Source organism: Balaenoptera musculus, chromosome 15 (assembly GCF_009873245.2).
Source record: "Balaenoptera musculus isolate JJ_BM4_2016_0621 chromosome 15, mBalMus1.pri.v3, whole genome shotgun sequence".
NCBI classification, from domain to species: domain Eukaryota; kingdom Metazoa; phylum Chordata; class Mammalia; order Artiodactyla; family Balaenopteridae; genus Balaenoptera; species Balaenoptera musculus.
This window is the reverse complement of record NC_045799.1, coordinates 73,057,174-73,067,750: the sequence shown is the minus strand read 5'-3', so window position 1 is coordinate 73,067,750 and position 10,577 is coordinate 73,057,174. Positions and strand designations below refer to the sequence as shown.

Below are 10,577 nucleotides of genomic sequence, written 5' to 3'. Positions count from 1 at the left end.
GAAGAATTATTAAACCATTAAAATGTTTTTCAAGGAATATTTAATACAGTAGATAATATATGCTTATCTAACATGTATTTTTATATCACTGAAGCTAAAGCAAAACATCCTGTTTATTGGTAAGTATGGCCTGTATGTGTACACTACAGTGCAATTTAAAAAATACTGTAATTATAATTTCAGAACTTCAGAATCTGAACAGATGCCAGTGTTCTCTCCTTTTTTTATATGGGAAAAGAAAATCCTTTGAAAATCATCTGAAGCTTGGACAAAAATTCCATAGCTATATTCTTAGGATCACTCTGTAGAATCTTCACGATTCAGATGATACAAGGGAAGCTTCAATTCAACCTTTTAGAGAAGACATTCCAGCTCTCATGATCTCATCAACCAGGAGAATGTTGGTGGCAATCACAGTGCTGAAAAGGGGGGAAAAAAAATCAGACTACTCAGGTTTGAGGTATGAACTCTAATTCAACTCAATCTCCAACTAAATTGCACAAATTATATCCAGTCAAGTTTCCCCTTTCCTTTCCATACATAGAAGGCTCACTTAGTTGCTACTTTTGACTGATTACCTTTTCTTACGGAAAGAAAATTAAACAAAACATACCAATTTTAAAGAGTATGAATATTCCCCAAATGTTATAATTTTGGCTTTCCCAAACTTACCAGGAATGAAGAAGCTGTTTCTTTACACAGTAGTTATCCCATACGCCTACTTCTGCTGCTACCATTGGCTCACCTGAAAAGTAACCCAGTATTCTTAAAATCATATAGAGCAGGTCATAAGATCAGAATACTGTCTGAAAGAACTAAAAAGGGTATTTTGTGCTGCTTTACTCATCAATGGTCACTCATTTCCTCCAGTATTATCTATGATAACCCGAAGTTCCTCAGTTAGCCCAATGTTGTACTCCAGACCATGACTCCTGTGCACAGCAGCTTTGATGAGCGGCTGACCTCTACTTAGAATGCTTCCAGTGATAGGAATGCTCTATTTGGTTATCAAATATTTGAACATCTCTGTATTTCTGGAGACGTTCCTATTTGTCCATATTAAAGTATAGCACCTGAACTATAATCTGGCAAAACAGGCTTATCACTACCCTCATTCCAGAAACCTTTTAAATTAACTTAATTGGGAGACTGGGATTGACATATACACACTAATATATATATATAAAATAGATAATAACCTACTGTATAGCACAGGGAACTCTACTCAATACTCTGTAATGACCTATACGGGAATAGAATCTAAGAGTGGATATATGTATATGTATAACTGATTCACTTTGCCGTACAGCAGAAACTAACACAACATTGTAAATCAACTATACTACAGTAAAAGTTAATTTAAAGAAACCTTTTATATTAACTTGAATGTAAATGATGCTGTTCACAATAGGTCTTACACATACTGCACAGATGTATCTCAGTTATCTCTCTTCCACTTTGTACTTGTATAATTTGGATTACACTGGCCTAAGATCAGGGCTTTACTCATTTTATTAGATTTGGTTCCCTCTTCCAGCATTTTTTGCTATCCTCAGCCTTTTTTCACCCATGAGTATGATCATGAAATGTATCATTTTAATCAAAGTCCCTGATAAAAAACAGTAAAGCAAGCTCAACATGAAACCCTTCAACATTAACCAAACCACCTACCACAACTCAGCAATATCAACAAATCCGTACTCTTCTAAATTATTCAAATGTCTCCTCGATTCCCTTTATTTCTGTATCTAGTCATTACATTTTTGTATCATACTTTAGAACCCAGAGATCCTGGATAGCACTGGTGTGAAACAGCAAAAGCAACTCTAAGATTCTTCTCTCTCCCATTTTTTTTATCCTTCCTGGTCTTACCTCACCTATAGTATCTAGTTCACCCCCTACAAATAGTCACATCCTCCTTACCTGTGTTCAAGTCTACACCCACAAGTTGACCTGATTCTGAATGTTCTGCTTTAACTTTAACTAGTGTTTCCTGAAGGTCAAAACCAGAGTTCTGAGCAAGAACCTAAAGGAAACAAAATTTATTTAAAAGACAGGACCTAATAACAGATAGTCAAGTCTGTAATAAATGAACAGTATTTCCAATTAATAGTTAAAAAAAAACAAAACAAAAAAACCAAACCTTTAGTAAGTGAAAACAGACTGGTATTTATGTTCACTTCAGAGAATGACTAGATATACATTACCAGCAAACTCACTAATCCACCCCAAGCCCGGCAATACACTGGTCATAAACTGTACCCTAAATAAGCATACAATAGAAAAATCACAGTATTAACCTTAGTTTAAAACAAAAACAAAAAGCAAGCTTGTACCCCTACACTGCAAACCCTCTTAAAACAGCTATCTCTTGCCATCTGAAACATCAGATATTCAAGCCTCCCCTCCAGAGGAACCAATACATCTAGATAATGAGAAATACCTGTTCTAGTGTTAGGGTGAAAACTGATGAACCCTATTTATTCAAAATCCACATTATGAAAAAACCCACATTAGCAAAAAGTTTTCATCAGATGAATCATTTTGGTGTAGTTTAGAAAACAGTTAAAGCATTCACACCTTGGGAATAATGAGCAATGCATCAGCAAATGCTTGAACTCCAAGTTGGGCCCTGCCCTTTACACTGGGCTTGTATTTAATCAGGGCTTCTGCCATTGCCACTTCCACTGCACCAGCACCTGGAACTACACAGCCTGTTGGGTGGGAGGAAGAGAGAAATGCTAAGCTACAAAGAAAATAAAACTGCAGAGGCAATTTTAAGAAAATATATAAATTAAAACACACACAGGAAATCCATTAATTTGAGAATTCAGTATAACCACAGCAATTTTAATATTACATTTGAAAGCAATACAGGCAACATATCAAACAGCAGAATGATTTAACTAGCACATGGAAAATCCTGAAAGCTTAGTATTAGTTCATTTATTTGTATCCCCTTTTAACAACAGCATGCCATGAAAAAAATTAGCATACCATCATAGCCATTTTAAAGGTAAAACTTTACTTTTGCATGGTGTCTGGCTGTGTAAACTACTGATAAAAAGAACACAGTATTCAGCCATGCCTTTTAGACTAGCAAAAGAATACAATTTAAATACAGTGACCATCTTACCATCATCAATAGCATTTTTAACAGCCCTCAAGCCATCTCTTATTGCATCTTTGATCTGAGTAAGTGTGTGCTTATTTGGTCCTTTGATCAATAATGTGACCGAGCGAGGATTGTTACAGTTCTCAATGAAGGTGAACTTCTCTTCTCCCTGTGTGAAGAGACAGTATTTTCAAAAACCAGGATACGGTTATGCAATGAATGACCAGATGAGAGGGCCTTATGAAGGAATAAGTAGCATATTAATAGGGCACAGCACTGATCACATTAAAGCAAATAATTTCTTTTAAAAAGTCACATAAAAGAAATGTGATTTTCCCATCAATGGCTTATCATTACTACATATAAATCATCAAAATGTATATTAACAAGGCAAAAATATCATCCAAAGTTTGAATGAATTTTTAACTACTGAAGAATTCATGAGCCAAAAAGTAGTATTATTTTGGAAAGAAAATACACTTACCAATGTATATTCATAGACAAGTCCTGCATGTCCCAAACAATCAGGATTTAGGTCATCAAGAGAATTTAGGGCTACCCCACCACAAGCAAGAGTCAGCCTGAAATATTCAAGTGTTTTAAGGGAGATGCAGAAGGAATTTTATTAGTTATGTTTAGAGATTAATATTTTTAGAAAGCAGTCTTTTTCAGAATTACATGTGAAAATCATATTCTAAAATATATTTTAGCTTAAGCCTTTCCATTCACCACCAACTAGCTGAAAACTGGTCTTTTCTCCTAACTCTCCATTAAAACCACTCCTAAGTCAGCAAATACTCCTCTGATATGAAATCTAAAGGTGCACAGAGCTCTTCATCATGGTGAGGTCTTTGGAAGAAAGTATTCCTCTGAAACCCTTGATGCTGTCTCTTGACATGGAAAAATATGTACTGTATAGGTCATCATTTAAAAATAAAACAAGTATATCAACAATCATAGCAGCACTATTCACAACAGCCAAGGTAGAAACCCAAATAAACGTCCACTGACAGATAAATGAATAAACGAAACTAAATGTGGTATACCCATACAATGGAATATTATCCTTAAAAAGAAATGTGATCCTGGAAAACACAGGTAAAATGATAAATTTTATATTATGTATATTTTATCGCAATAAAAAATAAGAAAATCACAAAAATAAGAAGAGGGAAAAAAGGAATAATCTAAGTTAACTTGCAAAATAAGTGAAATTCATGTCACACAGATAATCTGCTATCCGTACCTTTCCATATTTCTCCTTTTAGCTCTGCGCAGAGCTACTATGCCTTCTTTTGCAAGAGCATCTAAGGAAAAGGGGTCAATTCCCTGTAACAACAACAAAAAATAAGTTTCAATATTTTACCTTTAAAATAAAAATAGATACACACTAGTTTATAAAACAAAATTTCTCACCTTTTGATTAATAACAACAAATCCTTTATCTGAATCACCACAGACCTTCTTTTTCAGGTCTATTATTTTCTTAACTCTGTCTTCAATGAATTTTCTTTCAGCTTTCACTAGTTTCTCTCTCTCCTCTGCACTCTTGTAAAAAAAGCCAGAATTCACTTCTCTAAAAAAAGGAAGTTACAGAAAGGGGAGGAAATATTTAGCAAATAGTCACCGAGCTCCAATTCCACCCCTGGTACGTTTTCAGAGGCTATTTCCTGTAATTTTCTGAAACCCCATTGAGGCATTATTGTCCGTACAGCAGGGAAACTGAGTCTCACAAAAAAGTGACTTGCCCCAAATATCAAGCTCTTCCACCTCTCTTCCATTTTTAAGGAGCTATATATAAACTCACGTTTTTTCATATTCTAATGACACGTTGCATGTGAGGATGTATGCATCTTCTACTCTCTTTTTCATATCAGGATGCCGTGCCCCATGGTCCAAAACAAGACCTCTGATCAAGCTGTTACAACACATAAAAAATATATTCTTATTGATTTCCAGATGGGGTGTAACATATGCTAACAAAACTAAAACACTGAATTGAGACAGTATTGATAATTTTCACACAATCAGCTTTATTTCTTGAGCTATTTGAACAGGACTTTTGGGTAATACCAAGGAAGGTTCAATTGTGAAAAAGCAGAATTCCAGAACATGACAAAAAACAAGCCATTCAAATGAAAGTAACAACCCTGTCTTGTGCAGAAGGTTCCGCAGAGAAATAGTCACAAGTTTGGTAGGCTATTAAACTGTGATCACCTCCTTTAAAAAATGCTTTCAAACTAGGTCTTTGAAATAATTTTCTTTAAAATTCCCTGAAGTCTCCCACATGCTCGGTTCAATAAATGCCAAATGACTGATGTAGTTGACTTTCCAGAATCATTCTATGTAAAAATACATTATACCATTAACTTCATTTCAAGAGGAAATACTGATACTACTGAGTAAATGAAATACTCATCTAGGCAATATATGTTAATTCAAAGACAAAAAAAAAAAACAGGCAAAATATATGTATTGTATAAACTCCTCCAAGTTTGTAAACACTCTTTTTATTTCATAGTATTCTACCACCTACCTTGTATCGGTTTCAGATTTATGTTTCATCTCCATGATCTCAACCATGAAGAGGTCAATAGGTTCATCTTGTTTTTTAATGGCTAAAATGGAGTCCACTACAGCCTGCAACAGAGTATAACCATTCAATGAATTTGACTAGCAGAAGTTGAGACACTTATGTTGTTTATTCTTCAGAAAAGTTTAAAGCAGACAGCTTCTCGTCTTTAAAAATCTCTGAACTGATCTAAGTCTTTTTTTACACGCTAATAGAATGCATTATTTGTAAAGGGCTGAAGTCATCTACATTTCTGAAACCTCAATTTGTAATTACCTACAGAATCACTGACATCTCTACTATTAGTAGCTTTTTAATAAGGAAATCTCCATTTTAGAAACTCCATTTACTGAAAGCTCTGATTATACCTTCATAACCTGGCCAGGTATGCTATTACGATTTTCTCACTTTACTTATTTTTCTATTTTTAGGGCCACAGATCAGGTTATCACTGCCACAAAAATGAACCTACTTACTCCACACAGGATGGTACTGTGAAGACTTCAGATGGCATTCTATAACTGGAATTAGCAAGAATACTGATGTTTCCACTTGCCAGGGGTTTTCAGTATAGGTGTAATGTACCAGACACATACAAAATTTAACACATACCTCTGTTAAGACATCAGCAAGTTCAGCATGAACTTTAGTACGTAGAGATGTTCTGGCCACATCTATAAGTGTTTCCCTGTCCATCTCTTTGCTTACTTTGACTTGTTCCAAAAACTGAAGTGCCTTTTCCTTTGCAGCTTCAAATCCTTCTGTAATTATTCTGGGATGAAGACCCTGTAATAAACACACAATTACAAAACCGCCACTAACAACAGAGACCTTCAGTTAGATGCAACTATAGTTCACGATAAAGCAAATTTATGAAGGGATATTCTGGATCATTCATACCCTTAAACACAATTAATATAATGTGCTGACTTTCTGAATACATTTAAAAGGATAAATAGTCCTTTCAATGCAGAGGAAAAGAACAGACATTGCTCTAGCACAGAGTCAAAGCCAAGGGAACTATAAAGCACACTTGGGTGTTCACTGTGCAAACCACAAGGGATAACGCCCAAAACTCAAAACTGTGTCATAACAATTGGCAGTCAGTAGGACCATTATATCTTTCCTATAGGTGATATGAAATTAATTCACACCATTTACTAATAAAATAAACAGGGAGACTAAGAGTCTGCTTTCTCTCTCTTCCCAGGAAATTCTTCCTAACATCAGATTAGTATTCACTGAGGTTTGCTTTAACCTTGGAACTACTGAGGGCTAAAAAAGTTGTAGTATTCTTATTTAAATTCAAGGTTTTTGTTAGCTTTTTCCTTAAAAATATGCCTAATCCTGAATATTCCATTTCTAGATCACAATTATTAATCTGTTATAGGCATATAAAAACTGTATATGCAATGCAACTTGATAAAAAACACCTTTCAGGCCAAGGAAGATTCTTCAACTCATCCAGGATCATAGTAAATTTGTGTCAGAGTAGGATACAGACCCTTGTTCCCATATTTAACCCCATGCTCTTTACATTCTATTATATGGCCTCAGTTACTACTAGCATATCAGTTTTTATAAGTAAAACTAAGATTATTTCCTATACACAATAAAATATCACAGAAACACGAGAATCATGTATACTTCAGAAATGTAGAGATCCGCCTGCTTCAGGAGCTCTCCAATAATTAGGACATTGGAAGTGGTACCATCACCAGTTATGTCATCCTGGGCTGTTGCTACTTTGGCTATTAAGGAGGCTGTTGGGTGTTGAATTTGCTGCAGGTAGAGAAAAAAAAATTTGTGGAACAACTTAAAAATGAAAACAGTCCAAATATACCTTAAAATGTGTGAAGGGCTAATCTATCTGCACAAAATGCCCAAGTGTACAGCTACATATTACTCTGATTAAAAACTCACCATTAGCTATCAGTTTATGATGACAGAAACACCTTCATATATAAATTTGTTTCCTTCTCAGATTATCTCCACTTTACTGATGAGGAAATGTGAGACCCAGTTAAGGTTAACTCAAGGTGATAGAACTAACAAGTAAGAGCAATAATTTCAAATCCATGTTCCATGCATGCCTCTTTATGACAAATTTAAGATTCTTGTGAGAATAAACCAAGTGCCTTTTAAATGAAAGCCTAGCTGCCCAGTTTACTTGGCACTGAACAAATAATTAAAATGAAAAAAAAAAAAAAAGAGAAAAGAAAAACTTAGCCTCTTTAGCAAAGATCATCATGGATGCTAAGTCACTCTGGAAAGGTTTTGGAGAACAGAATATTCATTATGTTTGTCACCACAGATTCTTAATTACAAAGGCTCCAACACGGCTCCTGCACTGCTTTTGTCTTCTTATACTCCTTTAATCCTGTACAGTTGTCCAGTCTTTTATGTATTTGGGGGACACCCACAGTTTTAAGAATCTAAGCAGACTATCTCATTCAATTAGGGAAAATTTAAAAAGTCATGTAGAGACGGCTTTTCTGACATCAAGTTTAAACTAACTATGACTCTATTGTTCTCTGCTAGCACAGGCCACCACTTAAGCCACCAAACAAAAACTACACCTTCTAGGTTAGCTATTCTTTACTGAAGATATTACAAACACCTGGAACGTTGAAGGCATGATACACTATTATCAAAACCCTAAATTTCACTCTAAACTCAAACATAGGCAAGTCATTTCCTTTTCTAGATTTGAACTGTTAGGTTTTGGAAACTTAGGGATGAGTAAAATGACTGCTCCTCTCAGTAACCTCAGATTCTTAGTCACTGGGACTTTAAAAATGGTAGTTTTATTTCTCCTCCAATTGGTGGTGAAGTGTGATACAACAGAAGAGGTGCTGTTTGAAAAAGTATAACCATCCTGTTGCATTTTGCCTCCCTGATTATGTCAACTGCTCTCAGTTTTTATTAGAATTTTAGTAATTAAAACCCTTTAACGAAGACCTTAAATGGCAAGGGTAGGGGATTCAAAAGGAAGTTCATTAGACTCCAAGGCTCCTCACTGTACTGTACTGTCAACAACAGTACTGATTACATTTTTTCTACTTCTTCCGTTATCTGGAAAACTACCTGTTGAGAAGAATGAAAATGATTTTCTCCTACTTTGTAAACGAATAGTAAAAGTCTTCCTACAAATCAAATGTACTATGCAAAACCAAGACATTTTGGACCTAGTCTAGCAGCCTCTCACCATTTCATGAAGCAGCACATTTCCATCTTTAGTGAGCTTGATGTCTCCAGCACCAGAAACAAGCCTGTTCAATGGGCAGAAATGAATCACAGTGTGACTTTTTCAATGGAGACCAAATTAAGAGGCCCATAAAAATTGGGCTTTACCCAGATCCTCAAGAGCTGGGGCCAAGGGTTGGTTCTCTGCTTCCGGTAACAGGAATGGTGCAATGCCCACCCCCCCCCGTCTGGGGAACAGTCCTCAGGGTCTCTTAGGTCCCAAGCGCGCCGTGGGGGGCGGGGGGGGGGAGGCCGCGCCGCGCACGCGAGCAGCTTTGTTCTCGGCGGAGACGTAATCGACCACCAAGGAAACAGCCAGGGCAAGAAATAGGACCGACCCGGGACAATGCGGGGAAGAAAGGCCACCGCGGCGAGCGCAGAGGCCCGAAGGCGGCGGGCTCCAGGCCTCGGTCGCCGGCGCAGGCCCGCGACAGCGCGAGGTGCGCGGTGCCCGCCCAGCCCTCCCCGCCAGCCGCGCCTTACATCTTCATGGTGCCCTTAGGCCCCAAGTTGGTCCTCAGCACGTCCTGCAGCCCCCGGGCCGCGCTGATGTTGACCGCCAACGCCGCCTGGGCTCGGGCCACCTCAGCCTTGGGATTCAGGGTCTTCACGGCCGCCATAGCTGACCCAGCAAAAGAAAATGGGGGAACCCGGCGTCCGGAAGGCCCAGAGCCGGTTCAGCGTGGCCGGGAGGGCGCTATCCGGGTCTTTCTGGAAAAGTCGGGTGCGCCGGGCCCGCCTCCAGCGTGCCCGCGCGCCGCCGCCATTGGGCCTCGGGTCGGCCGGTGCCGCTCATTGGGGGTCGCGGCCGCACGTAGCCCCGCCCCTCGCTTTGGCCGCGGCGCCCATTGCGCTCGGGAGGAGCGTGTTCCCCCGGCAACCAGGGCTCGCGGGGCCCTCGTGAACTGCCCAGCGCCCGGTTTTGCTGACCCCGGACCTGAGGGCGTAGGCGGAGCGGGCTTGTTGGCCGCGTGCGTCAGGGCGTGAGGGCAGAGGCGGCTGCTCTTCCCGGACGTCTCCGGCCGCAGGGTGTAGGGTGGGCCTCCTCCCTCCCCACTCGAGCCCGTTTTCCCTTTTTCTCGCCATGCTGCTTTCAATACCGGTCACTAGTTTTCTTGACTGTGTACTGTGTGCTGGACGGTGTTCTAGGTGCTGTGGGGGTTACAAAGTGGATCTTGATAAGGACCCCTCGCCCAGTATCCTAGGTGTTTTAGGCGTAAGGAAGACGAAGAGATATAATGCGAGGTTGGAAAGTGCTAGAAGCCTTTAGAAAGCTACCTGATTGGTGCGATGGCAATTGAGGAAAGCAAGAGTCAGTCCACCCTTCGGGCACACGACACAAGTGCTGAGGCTTCAGGCCCTCAAGGCAGTTTTGAAAACTCAAACTTCGTTGAGCAGTGGTGTCCAGCCTTTGAGAGGACTCCTTTATTCTGAAAGATGTCCACAAGTGTTTTCTAGTATCCATTCACGCCCCCCTGCCTGGATACCAGGTATTCGCTAATGTTTTGTATTTTATTTTTTAGGTAATGACTAAAACTGTTCAGAATTCAGAAGGTGCCAAAGGGTATATGGTGAAAGGTCTTCCTCCCTCCTCTAGTTCAATTTCCTCCTGGCATGTACCTTTAGCTACATAAGTTTCCTTCA

At 39.0% G+C, this 10,577-nt stretch overlaps 1 protein-coding gene and 2 non-coding genes across 3 annotated transcripts; all 3 read right to left on the bottom strand.

The window, feature by feature from the left end:
* Positions 1-23: 23 nt before the first annotated feature.
* Positions 24-9,676, bottom strand: CCT6A (chaperonin containing TCP1 subunit 6A). The gene is made up of 14 exons (XM_036824449.1): positions 9,417-9,676; positions 8,896-8,959; positions 7,335-7,469; positions 6,300-6,473; positions 5,652-5,755; positions 4,923-5,033; positions 4,532-4,691; positions 4,362-4,444; positions 3,600-3,696; positions 3,137-3,284; positions 2,581-2,714; positions 1,924-2,026; positions 673-745; positions 24-419 (listed from the first exon to the last, which is right to left on the bottom strand). The coding sequence occupies exons 1-14, from the start codon at positions 9,551-9,553 to the stop codon at positions 347-349; spliced, it is 1,596 nt and encodes a 531-aa protein (XP_036680344.1). The 5' UTR covers positions 9,554-9,676; the 3' UTR covers positions 24-346.
* Positions 2,949-3,088, bottom strand: LOC118882109. Its single transcript, XR_005016664.1, has one exon. It is a non-coding gene; the product is annotated as a small nucleolar RNA SNORA15 (small nucleolar RNA).
* LOC118882113 lies at positions 6,606-6,739 on the bottom strand. Its single transcript, XR_005016668.1, has one exon. It is a non-coding gene; the product is annotated as a small nucleolar RNA SNORA22 (small nucleolar RNA).
* Positions 9,677-10,577: the final 901 nt, after the last annotated feature.

Excerpts from the sequence above, each read along its gene's own strand:
- CCT6A (XM_036824449.1), bottom strand. The coding sequence starts at position 9,553 with ATGGCGGCCGTGAAGACCCTGAATCCCAAGGCTGAGGTGGCCCGAGCC. Across the intron at positions 6,474-7,334 it reads CGGATCTCTACATTTCTGAA|GGTCTTCATCCCAGAATAAT; the intron begins GTATACATGATT and ends TGTTTATTACAG. Across the intron at positions 420-672 it reads AAACAGCTTCTTCATTCCTG|CACTGTGATTGCCACCAACA; the intron begins GTAAGTTTGGGA and ends CCCCCTTTTCAG.